Below are 20,870 nucleotides of genomic sequence, written 5' to 3'. Positions count from 1 at the left end.
GGCTAAGGGGCGGGGCCTCGCTGGCCCCACCCCTCACCCGCCCGAGCCTGCGGGGGAGGGGAGCAGTGGGCGGGCCGGCGGCGGGCAGCGCAGGCGCGGTGCGCGCCCGGCGGCGATGACGTAGCCCCGCAGCGGCCTCGGCGACCCGCGAGCGCAGCCCGGGCGGCGCCCGCCACTCCCGTCGCGCGGCTCCGCTTTGTCCTCGGCTCGTCCCTCGGCCGGGCCGCCCGCAGCCTCGCGCCGCGCTGGCGTCGTCCTCGTCCCCGCCGGCGCCCCGGCCCGAGCCGGACGGCGAGGCCATGGAGTCGGAGCTGGTGGTGACGCCCCCGGGCTGCGTGCACCTGGGCAGCTTCAAGGTGGACAACTGGAAGCAGAACCTGCGCGCCATCTACCAGTGCTTCGTGTGGAGCGGCTCGGCGGAGGCCCGCAAGCGTAAGGTGCGCCCACCCCGCTGCGGCTAGGCCCGGCTCCCGGGGGATGGGGCTCGCGCCCTCCCCTCCCCCACTCTCCTCGGCCCAGTCCCGGGCGGGGGCGGGGGCCGTCTCGGTCTCTTCAGGGGTTGCCGGGTAGGAGGGGGAGGGTCTCCGACGCCGCAGCGCGGGGCGTGTCCAAGGGGGTCCTCCCGCCGGGTGGGGGTGGGGGTGCCGAGAGCGGGAGGACCGAGCGGGGAGGGAGACAGCCTGTGCTGCACGCGCCTTGCGGAGCTCCCTAGTCCTGGCCGCTGCCCTGCGGTGGGGGAGGTCGCTGGGCCGGGGAGGGCCGTCCGCGGGGTCACCAGGATGCGGGTACAGCCGCCGCGCTGGGCGTACCCCGGGCCCAGGGTCCACAGAGACGCGCGCCCCCCATTCAGCCGCGGGGCGCACCCCGGGCCCAGGGTCCGTAGAGACATTCCAGGACGTGCCCCCCCCCCCCCGGTGTGCACCTGCGCAGGTGCGGAGCGCAGCGGCACCTAGAAACAAGGCGGTCTTGCTGCTGAGAGTCCCGTCGTTCGGCACGATGATGATTTGCGGTGTCACCTGTAGCTGCGCAGGAGCAGGTTTAAAGGAGAGATGGGTCTGAAGGCCGATGGGCCTTGGGTGCCCCTTGCGACACACCAGTCGCTCCCTGAGACACTGAGAGAACGATATTCAGTGTCCTGTTTTTCGGATGTACGCCCCATATAAGCGAGTAGGTTTATTAGTGATTTGGAAATAAGAAAATGACTGTATTTACTTACCTGAATTAATTTTGCTTTTACAGAGTAACGCGATTTTGCAGTTTGCAGTCTGAGGTCGGGAGCGCTGTTAAGCAGTGTCCATCTTAAGTAGCATTTTTTTAATGGGAAAACTAACATCCACTGAGATTGTAGAGAACGTTAAGCACCAGTTTTTTCTTTGTTTAATCGGTCACAGTGTTGGGAAGTGTTACCTCTTAGGATGAACTAACGCCGGAGATGAAACATTTCTAGGAGGATGGGTGTGAGGTTTCTGCTAACGGAATTATGTGCCCTTAAAAATCACCTGGTTGAAACCGTTTTTCCAAGGATGATTGCGTTACCTCTCCACATTGTTAGTTTATTGGTCAGGATTTATGTGACCCATTTCCATCCCCCACCCGCCCCGTAATTTTTGAAGGCGCTGAAGGAGGCAGGTTCAACCGATCATTAACTTTGCCTAATTTCGTAGTGAAGAAATCACATTTGGGCGGTTCTGTGTGGCTTGGATTAATCTTTTTCTATCAGTTGCTTAGTTTGAGCGCTATTGAACTGCACCTCTGTTACTTGCTGGTAGGAAGTTGAACTACAGACAGACAGGAGAGGGTGGAATACTTCCAGAATTCAGGTCCGACCGCAGCGCAGTGCCTTGTCGAATCCCAGCAGTGAACCCTCACGTCCTCCATCCGGTATTCTCTCTGAATATTGGGGGGGGGGGGTGTCCTGTGCATTTCTAGCACTGGAATGGCCCAGCCAAGGAGGAGTTGGTTTGAGAAAGAGTTTAACTCGCTGGTGAAGAGTGATGAACGTTTGGCAGTTCGCTGGGACTCAGCTGATGGTACCTTTGGTATAAATACTTGAACCCAAGTTAAACTTCTCTGAGGTCCCAGTCTCTGCTACAACGTAGCCATGGGAGTTAAAACTCTCTTTCCTCCAAGTAGAGGAGGGTTATGAATTTTAAACTAAACTTTGATTCTTTTGGTAGGCAGAATGAGAAGAGGTGGTCACTTTTGCTAACTTTCTGTATTGAACGTACCTTCCTGTGCGTGTCTGGCACGTGTCTTACCACCTGAGGACTTGAGCGTTTGGAAACTGGCAGTAAAGACGTACAAATTTTTACTTGATTGTTATGACTTGGTGTAGTGTGTGTTATATTTTGAACAGGCATTTTGGGGAACAGGTAATTTTTTAAAAATAATTGTTTCTCTCTTTTGAACCGTTTCTGTGGCTCTGAAATTTTCCAGGAGCTCGTCCTCAAAGCCCCCCTTTTGTAACCATAGTAAATATATTTACCAAAGTACTTCACCACAAGTGAAGAAACATTGGCACTTCTGGACCATTACTGATCCTGATTTGATTTTGGCAGTAATCCGGAGGCTGGCAGACAGCCTTTGAAGTCTTCTTGGCACAAAATTTGGGAACTGAAGCAACCGTTTAGGTAGAAGATCTCAGGGAGGTTTTTGTTTGAGAAAAGGTGCTGGAGGGAAGAAACTCTGGGAAGTGGTAGGTGCTCAGGTCCAGAAGTCACGCCTTCCTTGCTGTGGTGTGTTTTCTGTCTCCGAGTTTGTGGTCTGAACACCACTATTTCAAGAATTTTGGACTGGGCACCCTTTGGGAGGAAGTGGGACTATGCCAACTCTTTTTAGAGTTAACTAACTTTTGGGGGCGGTAAACAAAGTTTATTCTAGGAAGAGCAACTCATTGAGAGAAAACTTTTAAAATTTACATATATGTACTGTTCATTGTTTCTAAGAACAATTGAGAGCTTTAGCTTTTTTAATTTGCAAAGTTATCGAAGGAATAAAGCCAACCACAAAATAGGAATCAACAGAATGCAGCAGTCCAGTCATAAATGACAGTTGAATGTGCTTACATATATTCAAGAAATCAATCATTTAAGTCATAAATAATAAGTAGTTCATTTTTGTCTTTTTTTTTGGATTCCACATATAAGCGATATGTGGCCTTTTTCTTTCTCTTTTTGGCTTGAGTCAGCTAACTCTTTGCCCTGGATTTCTGTCTTGGGGAACTGAAACCATTATTGTCAAAGGTTATTTAAATACTAGATGTCAAATAGCAATGTACTAAATTCTTGCCTAAAAATGTAGAGTATTTGTAGGTGTCCAATAGTAGTTACTATACCTGAGGTAATTGTAGGCTAAACACATGTAAAGGAATGTGTAGACAATTCTAGATGCTCAGATGTTGGAATGTTTTACTGAGAAAGATTAAAATTCATGAGTCTGTATTTTTAAAAAGTAATTACAGAAATGGCTGTATGAATGTGTTCTCGGTGTTTAAAGATAAAACACTTCAAAGGTGCATAGAATATGAAAGGTCAGTGAGTCTTCCTGACCTTGGATGACCGCGATGCAGACTGTGCTGCCCGAGTCTCCCTGGTTTTCAAACAACGGCAAATACACGTGTGCCTGTGAAGCAGAGTTACGTGGTTTTTGTTTTTAATCATGCTGTGTATACTCCTTCCTTTCTTTGTTGCCTGTGCGTTTAGATGTCATTCTCTTTAGCTACACAATTAATAGTCTATCGAATGGAGATGGCATTGTGTATTTTCCTTTTTTTCCCCTCTGGCTTTCAGTTTGGAAGATTTACTAAGGATTTGTAAAACTTAAGCCTGGTAATCAGTTCAAAGAAGGAGTAATCCTCGTTGCTGGGGATTGAACCCAGGACTTCGTGCACGCTAAGTATGGGCTCTTCCCGCTGAGCCACATCCTCCCCCTCTCCCAGGCAAGACCTTTTTAACTGCCTATGTTTTGGTTTGCTGACGGATTGAAATGTGATTTGTTCACTCGACACAAACCTGAGATGTATTTACAAAGTGCAGTTTTATGTATGGGAAACAAAGGAGAGAAATAAAAAACTAAATGTAAAACATGAAGCTTGAATGCCCTCATTTCCATTCTGTATCTTTACAAAGCGACACTGTGACTTGTCAGCCTGTGGACCCTTGTCTAAGAAGTGGGAGGCTTCTGTGGTCAGTATTTTAGAAGCGTGGTTCAGGCCTTTGGTTGTGGGGGAGGATGGTCTGTTACTGTTTATCCTGAGTGAGTGTTACTGCTTGTGTATTAGGAGGAGACTGACGGCAGGGCTCTGTGCCGGGTGCCCCTTTTATCAGTGCTGCTTCAGTGCTGGAGTCAGATTGTATTCCGAGACACAAATGACTCTCATGTTGAGCTTTTTGGTAGAAACCATCTTTGGAGAGTAGCAGTCCTGCTGTCACTGGCTTAGGCAGAATCCATGGAGTGACAGGACACACTGGTAGACGGAGAGCCTGGCAGCACCAGTGGCAGGTTGGTCGTCTGACTGCCCGGAGTGCTGCTGAGAGCTCTGGATCTAGCGTCTAGATTCACCCATCATTCCTTGTGGGGATGTGCAGTTAGGTTACGATGGTGTTGGCCAGAGTTGTCTGTTGTAAAGGAAACCTTTTCCCTTTTAATTACAAAACTAATCTCACGGGTGACACTTTGAAACAGTAAACATTCAGTGCTTCAGTTTACATGCGTGCATGGGTACGCACACACACATTTACTGAGGTGGAGTGCACGTAACAGACATTAACCGCTTAAAATTGTCCAGTGTGTGCACAGTTGTCTACTCACCCTGACCTCTGCTGAGCCTTTTTTTAATTTTAAAAAATTTATTGCTATTTTTTAAATTTGGGGGAGGTAGTTAGGTTTTTTTTTTGTTTGTTTTTTGTTTTTAAATGGTGGGACTGGGGATTGAACCCAGGACCTGGTGCGTGTGTAGCACGTGCTCCCCCCTCGAGTTTCAGATCACTGTCATCTGCTCCAGTCTCTCTATGAGCCCTGGTGACCTCTGGTCTCTGCTCTGCCTGGACGCCTCACGCAAATGGAGTCATGCTGTGTGTGACCTTGCGTCTGACTTCTCTCACTTGGTGTGTGTTCAGGGGCCATCCCTGCTGTAGCCTGGATCAGTTCCTTGTTCTTTTTCACGGTTGAGTAATTAATACTCCATTGTGTGGATACACCATGTTTTGTGTGTTTATCTGTTAATAGAGATTTGGACTGTTTCTGCCTTTAATTGTTGTGAACCACCCAATATTTTTTTATCCCATGGTTTTCACATCCTTTTGGTGCAGACTGAGCCAGTTATTAATAACTGTGATGATTCTAAAATGAAGGTTTTATGTTGTCTTTTCTCCTGCACAAGATGGAATCCTCCTATGAAGAAAGCTATGTTTTCCGTGAACCTAGTTCTGAGCTTAGTGACCTAAGTACCTTTTCGGGCGGTTGAAAGGGTTAAGAAAATGGTCTCTTAGGGAGGAAATCCATGCTCCCCACCCAACCCCGGCGGTGCTGTCGGGACCCCAGTCACAGTCTTTCCTAGAACTCCTGATTTCTGACTGTCTTCTCTGAATTGCAGGCGAAGTCGTGCGTCTGTCACGTGTGTGGCGTCCACCTGAACAGGCTGCACTCCTGCCTGCACTGTGTCTTCTTTGGCTGTTTCACGAAGAAGCACATCCATGAGCACGCCAAGGCGAAGAGACACAACCTGGGTAAGGCCCCAGGTGCCTCTGGGCCTCAGGGTCTCCGCACCACCTCCTCCTTTGAGTTTGACGTCCCCTCTTCCAGAGCCCACTTTTATGAAGCAGTATGTCCTACAGGACTCCTGGCAGACGAGGGAAGCAGCTCGCTGGGTCTCTGCCCCCCCCCCCCCCGCCTTAGGGTTTTAGGCTGGTGCTGGTGCCACCTGTGACCGTGAGGGTAACTGTGTGTGCAGAGTGCTTTCTTTTTAACAGAAGATGAGACACTCGTCCTTCCCTCTGAGAAGCTTGGTTATGGATTAGATGAGGCAGAGACTCGCAGAGAAAGGTGTTCAGTGCAGCGCTGAGCCCTTGGCGTGGGCTGTGGTTGGGTGTCCCTGGCTGAGTTGACTGCTTCCTGCCACGGGTTTCACTGTGCTTGGGGTTTGTGGGAAGGCCAGTGACACAGCGTCAAGGTAAAGGTGGATTTCATACCATCACGCCTTCGGACGGCTGTGCCCTCTGGACGTTACGTGGAGCTGTTTTGCTCTTGGCCTTATTTTGTGACTGGTCACTGGTGGGTCGCTCCTTGAGAGCAGTGTTTTCTGTTAATGGTGGTGAGGGCCTTAGGCGTCCAGAGGAAAACCACTTTCAAGAGGTCCAGCCGCAGAACCTTTTCTGGAGCGTGTGTCATGGGACCCGGCCCTCACAGTGGTGGGGGTGGGATCGTGCTCCACTCCGCCCTCTCCCGAGGGCGTGACAGCTTTAGCACTGGGGGCTCAGGTGGTGGTAGGGAGGCACCCTGCCTGCGCCGGCCGGCTGAGGGCTGGGCTCCCCGAGTGAGCTGGCGTGCGTGGGGGCCCCACTTGGTGGTCTGAGTATCGGAAGCCGCTTCTCTGGGAGAACGTGGCGTGTGGTCTTCCTGGGCTGGTGGCCCTGCTGTTGGCAGATGGTGTCTCTGCCTTCCTGAAGTTTCTCTCACCCTCACTGCAAGCCGTTTGGCCAGGTCTCTCCTTGGTCCCTGTGCCTCCTGCAGTGGGTCTGTGAACACCCGTGACATGACTTACACAGTTGGTGGGGTGTTCCTTTTTTGGGAGGGCAGGAAGCCGGGTGGGGTTCTTAACCTGTGTTCTGAGTTTTGGTAGCTCTGTGTTAGAGGGCTTTAAAGATGCACCACAGTGTCACTGGTCTGTGTCTTGGTAAATTAAGACGTGAAGTGCGATAAAGGCTGTGATTTACTAAGATGTCACTGTCCACTGGGAGGCTTGTGGGACGTAGTTGTGTGTATTTGGTTGGTTGTCGCACAGACAGACCGTGAGGCGGCAGTGCTGGTCCTGTATTCATCACCCCGGGGAGTGGAGTGCAGGGTGGAGGTGCACGGCCCGGGGTTTGGGGGGCGCCGTCCCACCCGTCGCTCTAGGTCTGGGGTGCCTCCTCCAGGCCGCTCTGCCTTGCAGACGCCTTGTGCTGCTTGGAGACTCTGAGCCGCAGCAGTTCTGTCTCAGCTGTTGAACGGCAGTAGCTCCTTTCTCAGGCGTCATTGCTGTTTCATCCAGGATGAGGCTGAGAAAGTGCAGGACCTGCTTGGGGGTGCAGAGCGGCTCTGGGTCCCCTCATGCCCTGTCCTTAAAGCTTGGGTGCTGGGAGTGCTCATGCCCTGGAAGTGCTCCTGCAGGGTTGCCTTGTCCCGGAGACTGGGCGGAGGTCCTGGCACCAGGGCATCTGGTGCTTCATAAAATGCGGACCTGGCGCCTCCTTCTCTTTCAGATTCCTCAACCCTTGGCAGGAGCTTCCAGAGAGAACACACACACCCATCTGCTCAGGATTTCCTGTCCGATGTGGGAGGGAGCCCTTTTATAACAATAGGATTCTGTATTAGAGAAAGGGTGCAGACACAGAAATGTTTAAAACGCTTGCGTGTTGTATTTGTGACCTTTGGGTTTTTATTAAGGCTGTCTCCCCCCCCCCCCCCCGCAGCCATAGAGCTGGTGTATGGAGGCATCTACTGCTTTCTCTGTCAGGACTACATCTACGACAAGGACATAGAAATCATCGCTAAAGAGGAGCAGCGGAAAGCTTGGAAAATGCAAGGTTTGGTTCTCTGAGATCTGTGCGCCCGACTCGTCTCAGTCCTGCAGTCCACACCCCCGTCCCCTCTGTCGGGACAGACTTGCTGGGCAAGGGGCTGGCACCAGGGAGGGACAGCGGAGGGGCGTGGGAGAGTGGCTGGGTCTGGTTTGGGGGCCGCGCTGGCAGTGCTGGTCCCTCTCTCCTTGGGGACCAGAGGCTGAGGAAGCAGGCGTCTCTGTGTTTGTGGTGGGTCTCTGGCAGAGTGCCGCTCTCCTCGCGGGGAGCACGGCTCACTCAAGGCACCGGCTCTGACAGACACTCCTTTGGGTGGCTGCTGAGCTCGCTGCCCTGTACTGGAGTTTCTGGAAGGGCCCAAGTCGCACGTCTCCCTCTCTGAGCTGCAGCCTGGTGAGGTCTGCGTCCCGCCACCCTGACTCATAGACGCAGACACCACCTCCCTTCTGCTTAGGTGTTGGGGAGAAGTTTTCCACCTGGGAGCCGACAAAGCGGGAGCTGGAGCTGCTGAAACACAACCCCAAGCGGCGGAAGATCACCTCCAACTGCACCATCGGTGGGCTGTGGGTGGGACGCGGGCGTGGGGGGGGGGCAGTCGAGGCTGTGGGCAGGAATCTGCAGGGGAGAGATGCAGATGAGAAGGTTCTCCGGGTTTTCTAGGACTTGAAATGCATTCAGAAACTTTGAAGGAGGTTGCTTGTCAGGCCCAGTTGTCAGTACCTACGGGCACTTCCTCCTGCGGTGATGCTGAATTGGGGTGGGGGGACGGCCCTCAGGACACCTCGTACAGAAGCAGCATGAAAGTCAGAGCCACGCTTCAGTTCCTCGTGCTTCTGAGGGGGTGGGAGAGTCACCCGCGCTCCCGTCCGCCCACCCAGGTCTCCGCGGGCTCATCAACCTGGGGAACACGTGCTTCATGAACTGCATCGTGCAGGCGCTCACGCACACTCCACTGCTACGGGACTTCTTCCTGTCAGACCGGCACCGCTGCGAGATGCAGAGCCCCGGCTCCTGCCTGGTCTGCGAGATGTCGTCTCTCTTCCAGGAGGTGAGCCTGTGCACCTGCTCCTGCCGGGGCGCTTCCAAAACTCTCCTTCCCTTAAACCGGTAAGACAGGGCTGACTGGAATGGAGGAGGGCAGGTGTTGACGAGCTTACCTATTGAGGAGACAGTTGACGAACGCGTTTCTTGTGGAACACGTGGTCTTCCCAAAGGGATTGTTGAGGGGAGTCGTGGCATCGTTTTTAGAGGCTTGCCACTGACTTGGAAGACAGGAGAGTCCTTGGAAAGGGGTGTGAGCGGTGGACACTGGCAGTTTCCTCCCTGTTGTCTTTCGTCCTGGTTCACAGGAGGGTGGGCATCAGGCACCTGCCGCTTTCCCACTCAGGGCTGCCTGCCCTGTCTCCCCACCAGCACCGGGGGCAGGACGGAACCCCAGCCTGGAGGCTCACGTGTGACCTCGGGCGCCCCGGCTGCAGAGCGGGACCGGCACCTCCCCTTGTCCTGAGGACCTGGCTGTTGTTCAGACGTCCAGCCCAGGGGCCCAGCCCTGCCTGGCTTTGTCAGAACCTTGGATAGCACCCCCCGTTCCCTGCTGCACAAGAAAGAGCAGGGAGCCCTTATGGCCGAGCCTGTCTGGCCGCAGAGCTGGAGTTAATTATTGTCTGGGCCTTTTCAGGAAAAGTTTGCCCACCTCTTTCGGGCCTGACCAGTCCTAGAGGTCCTACCGCGGCTCCTGGGATCACAGGCATGGACGGGCTGAGTGGTGCTGCGGGGAATGGGCTGGTGGGTGTGCCCTGCAGGCACGGGGCTCGCTCAGCACCATTGGGCGGTGAGCTTGTCTCTGCCCTGCCGGCTTTCAAGCTCAGGTTTGTTGAGGTGCGGTTCACAGACAGCAGTCACCTTTTAGTGTGTGGGGTCTCTTTTCACAAGTGTTTGTCACAGTCCATCCTTTTGGTTTATGTCAGAAAACACCTGGTGGGATTGGAGAAAGGGAGGTGCAGACCCAGAAAGTTCAAATAAAAACAATTTGGACAGTGGGTGGGTAGAGCTCGGGGGTAAGTGCATGCTTAGCGTGCACGAAGTCCTGAGGTTCTAGGTTCAATCCCCAGGTACATCCTTTAAATAAGTAAGTAATAAACCTAATTGCCTCCCCCTACAACAAAAGTTAAAAAAAAAAAGTTTGCACAAAAAGGGGAATAAATGGGTCGTTTTTGTCAAAGTAGCCACAGGAAACTCCGAGCGGCTGTTGGATACTCTCGCATGGGCCCTGTGCTCAGAGGGCAGCCTTCACCCCTGCTGAGGCCATGGTTTCTCCTCTCTGAGCAGTTTTACTCCGGGCACCGGGCCCCCCACATCCCATACAAGCTGCTGCACCTGGTGTGGACTCACGCCCGCCACCTGGCGGGGTACGAGCAGCAGGACGCGCACGAGTTCCTCATCGCGGCCCTGGACGTCCTGCACCGGCACTGCAAAGGTTGGGGGGCCGGGGTGAGGGACTGCAAAGGTTCAGGGAGGGGGGCTGGTGCTAGGAGCGCGGAACCTGTCATGTCTGATCTGTGTCCCCAGTGTGGAGGAGGAGGAGGCCGTGGGGGTGTGTCCTCCGCCCTCGCTCGTTTGGGGTTGGGGAGCTGGTGGGGGAGCCGCGTGTCTGCCCGGTGGCAGGAGCTACTCTGCCCAGAGCTTCCCGATGGGCTCGAATCCTAGCTTTACCTCCAAGTTGGCTCCCTTCTCCAGGGGAGTCTCCAAAGGTCTTAAGTGGCCAGAGGAGCTGGGGACACAAGTGAAGCTGCGCCCTCGCTGGCACCGCCCTGACCCCAAGTCGCGTCCAGTTTGGGTCCCTCCTAGGCCTTTCATTTAAAGTCTCTTGGGGTTTCACAGGGATCGGCTCCTGTGATGCAGCCCCACAGCCTGGCCCCCGAGGGCTGCGGCCTCGCCGGGGTCCTCAGATTGGGGGAGGGGCAGCGGGCTGGAGCGGGGAGAATGGGGGTGGGCTCCTGCCCTCCCCCGGGCCTCCCTGTTTGAGGGCCTGGGCTGAAGCGTGTGGACACAGGGTGAATCTAACTGACTGGGGGGCTGGGGTGTTTGGTGAGTCTGTAGTGAGGGGTCCATCTCAGAGACGGCCCAGTTGGTGGTGGTGTCTCCTTGCGGTCACCTGTTGTGGCTTTGGTTCTAGCTGTTGTTGTTGCGTATTTTGTGGGGGGTGGAGGGGGAACTTAGATTTTCTTCTCCCTAAAACACACACATGATCCTTTTAATGCTACGTAAGATTTGGTTTCCTGGGGTAAATTGTAGCACAGAGGAAAGATCCACTGTGCCAAAGCAGAGTCCTGCTGGCGTCAGTCTCCTCTGAGCGTCCTCTGTTTGGAAGTGCACTGCTGTCACAGTGGTCACGTGGCAAAAACAGTGGGGCCGTTGTGATCTTCTCAGGGGCGATTCCCTTTGAAATGTTTGAGAAGATGTGTATGGCTCTCCTCACAGTGCAGCATCCTCACGGGGCAGCCCGGCCCCCTGGCTCAGGGTCACGTGTCCTCAGATGGCGAGCTTTGCCTTTTCTTGGCATTGTCTTGTGTGTGTTTTCCCAGATCTTAACATCTCGTCCCATGAGTTTGAAATCCTTCTGGGAAGCGTTTACTCTTCAGTCTCCAGGGAACTGCTGTCAGGAGATCCAGGGGCTACCCTGTGTTCCTCTGTCGGAATTTAACTTTTTGTTATTTAATAAACACGCAGATGGACACACACACTCACTCCCTGTTGTTCAGCTGACTTAAAGTCACACAGAATGTGTATACGATGTACATTAGTGAGTTTCATGTTCCACCAAGGGAGTTTCACAGTCTTCGACTTACCCATAAATTATATAAATAAAATGTGCTGAACTGTGGAGGAGGAGTGGGTCTCACCTGGGCACAGCGGCTAGGGAACAGCTTTTGGGGTCCTGGAGGCAGGAGCTGGTGCGAGAGAGGGCAAGGGTCCTGCAAGGACGCCTCATGGTCATGGATACCTTACGTCTGGTGCAGGAGAGCAGGGCTACCTGGGGCGTCTGACCCACCGTGTGTCCAGCCCCTTCCACAGCGGGAGACTACCCAGTTACTCTGTGCGTGAAAAAGGAATTGGTAACCGCCCCCAGTTACCGGGCATGAGACACATTTTGGTGTCAGGTGGACGGTAGGGAGGCCGAGGAAACGGGTAGAAGTCCGTCCGGTGGAAGCTGGGCCCCTCACCTGCCCTGGGGGCTGCCCCGTCGGTGGCCCATGTGACGTGCTGCGGTCCCCCCAGGTGATGACAGTGGGAAGAAGGCTGACAACCCCAACCACTGCAGCTGCATCATAGACCAGATCTTCACGGGCGGGCTGCAGTCGGACGTCACCTGCCAGGTGTGCCAGTAAGTGCGCCTCCTGCTGGCCCACATCTGAGGCACTCTCTGAGGGTCAGGCCTCACGGTGCCAGGGCCCTACCTCTCACGCAGCAGCTGGAGGAGAAACACGTGTCCTTCTGGCAGCCTTGCCGTCAGATCCCCAGGAGGAAGCAGCTCTGAGAAGAGGCCCAAGGGGTTCGCGGGTGACCCACAGGTCAGGGCGTCCTTGCATCCCTTGGGCTCCCTGTACCGAGAGCCGAGCACAGCCCCCTTCAGAGGGACAGGACCACTTGACAAGCCGTCAGTCAGTTCACAGACCCTTTACGTTTCCTCTGAGCTGTGCCCCTAGTGCACTGGGCTCAGACTTTTGCTCTGGGAGGCGAGGGTGCACGTTGGTGAGGCTAAGGGAGCTCTCCGCTTCCCCCTCCGTGCTGCTCGTCTCAGTCTGTAAAAACCCTGGTCGTGATCCCCTGAAGTTCAGAACCTGGATCCACCAGGCCCTGCGGTCTTGGGGAGGGGTCGGTGTGGCCCATGTGGCACATGTCCAGTGGAGCAGCACACAGCAGGGCCATCGCTCTGGGTGGGGCCTGGGGTCTGTTTCGAATCACCTCCCTGTCGGCCCTTTTCCACCCAACTGTCAGCAAGAGGGCATCTCCCTTGACTGATCAGCTACTTCGAGTGCGTTTCCCAACCTGCGGGGCTCCTTTTTGCAAAGTTTAAAATGAATCTCTAGGAGGGGCCATCTCATGCCGCCCTTGGGCCAGTGCTGCTGCTCCTGGTGTCACTGTCCTTGGAGGTCCAATGTCCCCCAGGCCTAGTGTCCACGGCCCTCAGAGGCTCACCTACATCCCTTGATTCAGAACCTCTGGATTTGGGGCCTGAGAATCTATATTTTCCCGAAATTCCTGAGATGACTGAGGTGGCCCCAGAGCCCGGGCGTTGGGGTGGGGGCCACTGGTGCTCACCTGTCCTCCTCTCCCACCCCCCAGCGGCGTCTCCACCACCATCGACCCCTTCTGGGACATCAGCCTGGACCTGCCTGGCTCCTCCACCCCTTTCTGGCCACTGAGCCCTGGGAGCGAGGGCAGCGTGGTGAACGGGGAGAGCCACGTGACGGGGACCACGACCCTCACGGACTGCCTGCGGAGGTAGGAGCCGCCCGCGCTCGGTGGGAGAGGAAGGTCCCTCTGCAGCAGCAGCGTGGTCTCTGTGATTCAGGGGCTGGCCAGTTACAGGGATGCAGCCAGGACTGGGTCCACCACGTTCCAGGAGTGGTCAGCATTGGCCTTGGGATTCTGGAATGGGGGTGTCTTCCCAGCCCGACAGGCCACGTTGGTCCTCGCCTGGCTGAGGGGGGAGCACAGCCAAGGTCCTGTGAGCCCTGAGCCAGCGGGTGAGGAGGCACAGCTGTTTGGGTTGGACATTTGGATTTTGGCGTCTGTCCAGTCTCCCTGTCACCGGGGGCTCTGTTCTCCCCTCCAGGGGTGTCCAGTCAGCGTCCAAAGTGCTCTAGTGGTTGCCTTTTTTTTTTTTTTTTTTTTTTTTAATACAGTTTGTCCCAGTCACGGCCCCAACTGGGTCCGCATATAGGGCTTGGTCTCCCAGCCCCTCAGGTCCAGTGGTCTGTCTTGCTTTGCCATTTCTGTAGTGAAAAGACCAGTTGTTTGTACATATAATCTCCCACCTGGATTTGGTGGTGGCGTCTGTGGACTGATTCTGGCAGGGGCATGAGCCCCCAGGGACTGGGCTCCATCCTCCCTCCTCCGAGATCCCGCCAACTGCCCGGCCCCTCTTCCTGGTGCTGAGGTCAGGAGGGTCGCTTTGGTCTGGGCACCAGTTTGCCCTACGTTATCTGACAATTTCCGTAGGATAAACAAGGATTTCCAGACCTGGTTGTGAAAAGGTTGAATTTTTTGTTTGTCTTCAGCTTTAAACTTTTAAGATTCGATATAAAATACATTCAAACGCCTGTTTTGTGGGTTTGTATCTTTGGTAGCTTCCTCCTTTGCCAGAAATGCTTGCTGACTACTTGGCATCTCCTTTTCCTGCTTTCTTCAGTAGAAAATCACCATTTCCCCAAACATCTCATTTTTTTAGCTCTTAATTTTGAGATAACTGCAGTTTGGCATGCAGTTGGAGGATGTAATCCAGAGACACCCTGTGTGCTCTCTACCCAGGTTCCCCCGGTGGGAACCTCTTGTCAGATTATAGCACAACATCACAGTCGGGGCATTGACATGGTGCGGTCAGGGTGCGGGGCATCTCCTTCACTGCAGGGTCCCTCACAGCCACCCCCCGCCCTCCCACCACTGCTGCCTCCTTCACCTCTGGCCGGCACACACGTGTTCTCCATTTCTACAAAGTCCACATGTCAAGAGTGTGACGTCAGCGGGATCATACAACACGTTACCTTTCAGGATTGGCTCTTCTCACTCGTCATCATCCTCTGGAGAGTCACCCAGGTTGCATGCATCACGCGTTGGTTCCTTTTCATTGCTTACTAGTGTTCCACGGTGGACCCGGTGTAGCCACTCAGCCGCTGAAGGGTGTCTGCGCTGCTTCCGGGTTTTTCGGCCTTTGCAGATGAAGCTGCAGTAACCATTCATGACAGCGTCTGTGTGGATGGAAGCGTTCACTTCTCAGGGACAGACTTGATTGCTGGGTCATGGTAGAAAGTCATTACAATTTCATCAGACTTTACGTTTAAGTTTTTTTTAAGATAAACACTTTTTGAAGTGACAGGAGAGAAGATGAAAAAAGTAGCAGTTCTTTTTGATTGAAAAATGATAAACATCCCAAATGGTACGGGTGTCTTTAGGAGAAAAATGAACCGATTGAAAGTGACGCAAATAACTCTTTTCTGTTTTCCTCTCATTTCTCCTTTCTTTTTTCCTAAAATTTTTCTTCAACACGTTGCAGGTTTACCAGGCCGGAGCACTTAGGAAGCAGCGCCAAGATCAAGTGCAGCGGCTGCCACAGTTACCAGGAGTCCACCAAGCAGCTCACCATGAAGAAGCTGCCCATCGTGGCCTGCTTCCACCTCAAGGTGAGGCTGCGGCGGCCCTGGTGAGGGCTGTGCTGCCTCGGTGGGGGCCGGGGCTCTGGTCCGTGATTGTTTCAGGATGAAATAGTGTGTGTTACCAAGGGAGCGGGGGCTAGCCTTTTACTCCTCTCAGCCCCCAGATTTTTCCATACTCTCCCTAAGCTTCCTGTTTTCTTTTCTTACAAGCACACAAGGCCTTTAGCATTAAGGTCTGGTCGGGGGTGGGCAGGCCTTTCCCGCAAAGGGTCAGGAGTGGGTGTCAGTCGAGTGCACGTGTTTGTGAAAGAAGATTGCACAGCAGAGATCGTGTGTTTGCTGTTCTTGGATATTTTTGATCTGATTTTGTATACAAATCATACAGTCTCCTTTGCTTATTCTCTTATTCCATGGCCCTTTAAAACCGTAAAACAAAATCCAGAGCCCCACCCTGCCTCCCTGGTGGGTCCAGGCCCTGGCCCTGACCCAGAGGTGTCTTGTCTGGTGAGAGGCCACAGACCACAGTGTGCTGGTCTCCCTCCCCCGTGTGCTGTGTGGGGTTTACACCTGGGTTTGTGCTTGGAGCAGCCCCTGGGTGACGTGGGGGTCCGTGCCGTCTGTGGGGCTCGGGCTCCGGGTGTGGCCGCAGGAGGCTCGGAGAAGAAACGGAAGGCCCGGTTTGGGTGCAGCCCTTTCCCTCCCTCTCCCCGGCTTCTGTAGCGCTTCGAGCACTCGGCCAAACTCCGGCGGAAGATCACCACCTACGTGTCGTTCCCCCTGGAGCTGGACATGACCCCCTTCATGGCCTCCAGGTTTGCCCCTGTGTCCGCGGTCGGGCAGGGGTGGCACTGGGTACCTGCCTGTCCTGATCTCAGCCCAGGTCGCCCCGTGTGAGGGGTGGCGTTCCTCAGACAGGCTGCTCTGGGGCCGGGTTTCCTCTGCTGACTTGCAGGCCTGGACTTGCGGGCGGGGGTGCGGGGCAGTGCTGTAGCCATTGGCACCAAGGCTGGACTGCAGGTCGACACAGTGGTTTTGCAGTTGTGGATTCCACCTGCCTTGTTCTCGAGTCTGTGTCTTAGGCCACTTACAGTTTACACTCCTGAAACACCAGGATACATGCTTAGCAGATGTCCTTTCCCGGGATTTGTAGCAAATACCACAGGCTGGGTGGCTTGAAGCCACAGAATTCTATTTGCCCACCTTCAGGCCAGAGCCCTGAAGTCCAAGTGTCGACGGGGCCTTGGCAGGGTCCGAGGAGGGTGGCCACGGGTCTGGGCTGGCCCTGCCTCCGAGCCTCGAAACTGGTGTGGTCCTGTTGGGTCGGGCCGCCACCCTGGCTCCAGGTCCCCAACCATCACTCAAGGGTGAGCTCTGCCTGAGATGGCAGCTGTTGGGAGAAGCAGAAAGCGTCTGTAAAACTCACGTGGCACAGAGCCTGGCGCCCCCCGCCCCCACCCCGACCCCTTGCTGCTGTGCGTGGTCGTGTCAGTGTTGAGGTGGTGCAGAGTTTGCCGTGTCTGTTACAGCAAAGAGAGCCGGATGAATGGACAGCACCAGCCGCCTACAGACGGTTTCAGTAACGACAACAAGTGAGTGAGGCTGCAGGGGTCTGAGTGCTGGGGTAGGGGGTGTCCTGCAGGGGTCTGAGTGCTGGGGTGGGGGGTGTCCCGCAGGGGTCTGAGTGTGGGGGGCGCAGGGGTGTGTCCTGGTGTCTGAGTGCGGGGGGCTGCCATCGGGGCAGCTTCTGGCTGCGGGACAGTGGTCTCCGGTGGTGCTGAAAGTGGTGACAGCCGTTCTCCGACTCAGGTACTCCTTGTTTGCGGTGGTCAACCACCAGGGGACCCTGGAGAGCGGCCACTACACCAGCTTCATCCGTCAGCACAAGGACCAGTGGTTCAAGTGTGACGACGCCATCATCACCAAGGCTGGCATCGCCGACGTGCTGGACAGCGAGGGGTGCGTCTGCAGCCGGAGGCGCTGCTTACCTGGGCCGGAACCCACCAGGCTCGATGCTGGGGGGGCCTGGAGGGGAGACCCCTTCATTTCCACAGAGTCCCTGGTGGAGAGACTGTCAGTGGGGTTCTTGGCTCCAGCATAGCTGCCTGAGCGGCTGGGAGGCCCCCACGTGGAGTGCGGGTCTGAGGGGACAACCTTGTGGCCATGAGGAGGCCGGGGCGGAGGTGGATTTGGTTGGAACCGTTGCAGGCATCCTTCCGAGAGTAACCCCACATGAGGGAGGGGCAGTGGGGGCCCTGCAGGCAGGTGCCCTGCGTCCTCAGGCCGTGGGGTGGTGCTGCGGTCAGGGTGGTTACGAGCAGCTGTCTCCCCTGCAGATACTTGCTGTTCTACCACAAGCAGTTCCTGGAGTACGAGTAGCGGGCGGCGCTTTGGCAAGGCCCGCAGAACAACCCCGACCTCCCCAGCCTCCGGATACCGCCACCCACCAGGAGCACCCCGAGAGTGCCGGCTCCCCTGCAGCCTGGGCCCCGAGGAGCGGGTGCCCAGGGTCGAGGTGTTCAGACGGTTGGGTGGCGGCGTGTGGGGGTGGGGGTTTGGGGGGATGCGCCACTGGTGTCTCCTGTGCTCCCCACGGACCCCCTGGGCGCCGGGGCTCAGTTCTACTGCACCGGCCTGTTTCACATTGTGGGTCAGAAAGCCGGGGAGTGGAGGGGATGGGGGGCTTGGCGGGCATCTCCCCAAGTTTCGTGTGACATTCACGCAGCACAGACTCGGCCTCCGTCCTGCCGGCAGAGGGAGGCGCCCCCCCCCCCCCCGGGCCTGTGGAGCTGGAGACACTCATGGGTTTCCAAGCACGTCCGCTCTGCTGATTACTGAGACCCCCCTGCATGCCGGGCATCACCGTCTCTCCCCAGCCCCGGTTTTCTAGAAATAGGCATTTTCTTACACTTCTTGCTCTCTCTTTCCACAATGGTGATTTTCATAAATGTGATAGTGATGTGAACGAATTACCAAGCTCACGCTGACGTTTAGATCGGTTCCCTTTATTCTGGGGCGTGAATCTTGCTTTCTAATCGGTGCTGTTTTTGTTGCCTCCCCCCATCCCCGGAAGCACCAAGTCCTGGCGCAGGCTGGCGGGCGCAGCGGAGGAGAAGCAGGCTGCCGTCCCGATGGTCTCTGTCACGTTAACCTCCTGCGTAAATGAAGCGTTTCCTTCCTTGTGTTTCCTCCTGCCTCCCGTCCCGCGAGCTCTCCTGGCCATGGCTTGGAGGCTGGTGTGAGGGGCTGAAGTGGGCAGCCACCTCAAGCTGGGCCTCTGCCTGCATTCAGTGTCCGCGGCCGCAGGACTGGGGCTGAGCTGTGGGAAGGGCTGATGCAGGAGGTGGGACAGTGTCCCTGTTCCTCGTCTGGTATCTTGCATGCATTTGTCTGTTTAGACCCAAAGTTAGCTTGTCCGTTTCTGAGACGTCACAGCTCCGGGATGTGGGGGCGCAGTTTGGGGCCCCGCCCACGTCCCTTCCTGGACAAGAGTGGTGTTGGCAGACTATTTCCACGAAGGTCCAAGCCCTGCTGCCTTTGCTCGGGTGACATGTGAGTGAGCATAGCTGGGTGCCAGGAAGACTCCCTCTACAGACAGCGAAATTTGAATTTCATACACACTTTTCACATGTCACAGAATTTTAATTCTTTTCACTACCTAAAAACGTGTCAAGTGTCCTCAGCTGACAGGTTGTGCAGAAGCTGGCCCATCAGCTGTTTGGTCAGGGCGCTGAGCCGCTCCGGGCGGTGTGGGAAGAGCTGGAATCTGCTCCGCAGAGAGGTCGTGCCTGGGGGGATCCCCAGGACACGGCTGGGCTCTGGCCCAGTTGTGTTTCTGTGTTTGAGGCACACAAGTCTCAGGCATGTTGTGGAACAGCAGGAAGCACCCGCGGGTGGATGTGTGTTCTCGGGCCTGCGTGGCCCACTGGCGCGTGGCTGAGCCGTCGGGCCTCTGATGACAGCGCGTCCCACGGGGCCTCGGCCGAGGTTACCGCGAAGCTCTGAGCCGTGAGGTTTCTGCTGCAGCCCATGGGCTCCTTGCTTCCCGGGTGCCCTCCTTGCAGGTCGGGAGGGGGCAGACACGTAGGTCCCAGGGGTTCTGGCAGGTCCCTGTGGTCTGGTCAGCCCTGCACCCCTTCCTCGCTTGTGTTCGGGGCTCAGCTGCTCCAAGAGCATGAGGATGGGGTGGACAGGCTGTTCATCTTACTAGACGCTATTTTCACCTTTTGTATCCAGATTAATCCCCTTCTTCCCTCCGGCGTTGATGTTCTAAGCACTTACCTCTGCTGAGCGCCCCGCCCCCTGTGATGGAGAACTCCTGGGGGCTCCCGCAGCCAGTGGCCCCCCCCGTGCTGACATCCTGCTGTGGTTTCACCTCGTTAGGAACAGATCGTGTGACGGGTTTAGGAATTTATTTCCTTTCAGCTCACATCTGGCTACTCAACGCAGGGAATGTTCCCTGACTACCACCATGTAGGCGCAATTCAGGTGTCGTGAGTGGGGGTGTGACCAGTAAAAAGCTGGGACGGGGATGCGGGGCCAGGGCCGCCGGGGTTCCCGCCGTGTGTGTCATGGAGCGGTGGTTGCGCTGGGTCCGTGTGCTTCCCTTGTTCGAAGTTGCCGTTCCTTTGATAACTCACGTGACTGTTTGATTTACTATGACTTTGAAAACAATGATCGTAAGAACAAGGTTCCAGTGACTGTGCTGTGGGTTTTCTTGCCGAGATGTTCACTTCTCTGTTTACCTGTTGACTTTTCTCCCCCCTTAACGGCTTGTAGTCTTTCCTTGTCATAATAAAACTGCGTTTTATTCTGAAAATTGGCCGGTTCTCCCTTACTAGCGCCTGCGGCCAAGGAGAGGGGTCGGGGACAGGAGGCCGGGGAGTACCAAGGACCTCTAAGCACAGGAATCCTCATCTGAGTTCGTTGACAGGTCCCGGGACGTGTAGAATGTGTGTGTACAGGGTCCCCACATGATGAGAAAACAGGTGCAGAGAAGGGTGCAGAGAGGGAATTGCAGCCCGGGTGGTGCCGTCTGACGCTGTGCTTGATGGTCCCCGCCCTCCCCCACACACTCCCCCGCCCTCGGCTGGTCTTCACTTCCCTTACATGGGACACCGGGCAGCACCTGCGAGTGCCCAGGGCTCCAAGTAGCCGTCCAGTCCTGGTGTGTAGTGATCTCCCCAGGTTCTCTGGGACCACCACGTGTCCACTGCAGGAAGCGCCCTCTTGGGGTCTGAGACCTTCAAACCAGAGTTTTCCAGGCCGGGAATGAACATTTAGGTTGTTGGTGTCACCCGCTCCGTGATCCTGGGCCCTGCACACTCAGCCACAGGGGTCAGCACCCCACAGTGTCTCTGATTAGAAGCGAGTCATCCTGGAAGACAGGCGCGGGCCGTTCACAAGCGATCAGTTGCATGGATGCCAGCCTGTTGGCTGTGTGGCCCGGGCTGTACTCAGCCCCCAGTCAGGCAATGCCTGGGAGGTGTCCTGGGCGGCGCTGATGGGCAGGGCAGGAGGCTCCACGTTTCCCTCTGTGTGGTTGACCTGCCAGCAGGTGGCCAGCTGGTCCCAGGAAGTGAGGTGGCATTGCGCCAGGGGTTCAGTGCTGGTCTGATGGCCACTGGGTGCCCCACGGGGGTTCCTTTTCTGGCCTTTGCCCCATCTCGGTGTCCCCAGAGCTCCTGGGCCCACAGAGTGGGCGTGGGGGCTGGGCCGC

At 55.7% G+C, this 20,870-nt stretch overlaps 1 protein-coding gene across 1 annotated transcript; it reads left to right on the top strand.

Annotated features, from left to right (window-relative positions):
- The first annotated feature begins 101 nt into the window (after nucleotides 1-101).
- Nucleotides 102-19,970, top strand: USP22 (ubiquitin specific peptidase 22). Its single transcript, XM_032499054.1, has 13 exons — nucleotides 102-437; nucleotides 5,594-5,726; nucleotides 7,671-7,784; nucleotides 8,233-8,334; nucleotides 8,657-8,826; nucleotides 10,107-10,254; nucleotides 12,057-12,162; nucleotides 13,125-13,283; nucleotides 15,055-15,181; nucleotides 15,875-15,966; nucleotides 16,681-16,743; nucleotides 16,961-17,110; nucleotides 17,488-19,970. The coding sequence occupies exons 1-13, from the start codon at nucleotides 300-302 to the stop codon at nucleotides 17,528-17,530; spliced, it is 1,545 nt and encodes a 514-aa protein (XP_032354945.1). The 5' UTR covers nucleotides 102-299; the 3' UTR covers nucleotides 17,531-19,970.
- The last annotated feature ends 900 nt before the right edge of the window (nucleotides 19,971-20,870 follow it).

The sequence above is a fragment of the Camelus ferus genome, chromosome 16, assembly GCF_009834535.1.
Source record: "Camelus ferus isolate YT-003-E chromosome 16, BCGSAC_Cfer_1.0, whole genome shotgun sequence".
In the NCBI taxonomy this organism is placed as follows: domain Eukaryota; kingdom Metazoa; phylum Chordata; class Mammalia; order Artiodactyla; family Camelidae; genus Camelus; species Camelus ferus.
The sequence above is the reverse complement of the archived record's forward strand: the minus strand, read 5'-3'. Positions and strand labels throughout refer to the sequence as shown.

What these genes read in the sequence shown, in the direction of transcription:
- USP22 (XM_032499054.1), top strand. Translation starts at nt 300, where the DNA reads ATGGAGTCGGAGCTGGTGGTGACGCCCCCGGGCTGCGTGCACCTGGGC. An exon ending in GTCACCTGCCAGGTGTGCCA is followed by an intron (nt 12,163 to 13,124) that starts GTAAGTGCGCCT and finishes CCCACCCCCCAG; the next exon opens with CGGCGTCTCCACCACCATCG. An exon ending in GGTTTCAGTAACGACAACAA is followed by an intron (nt 16,744 to 16,960) that starts GTGAGTGAGGCT and finishes TCTCCGACTCAG; the next exon opens with GTACTCCTTGTTTGCGGTGG.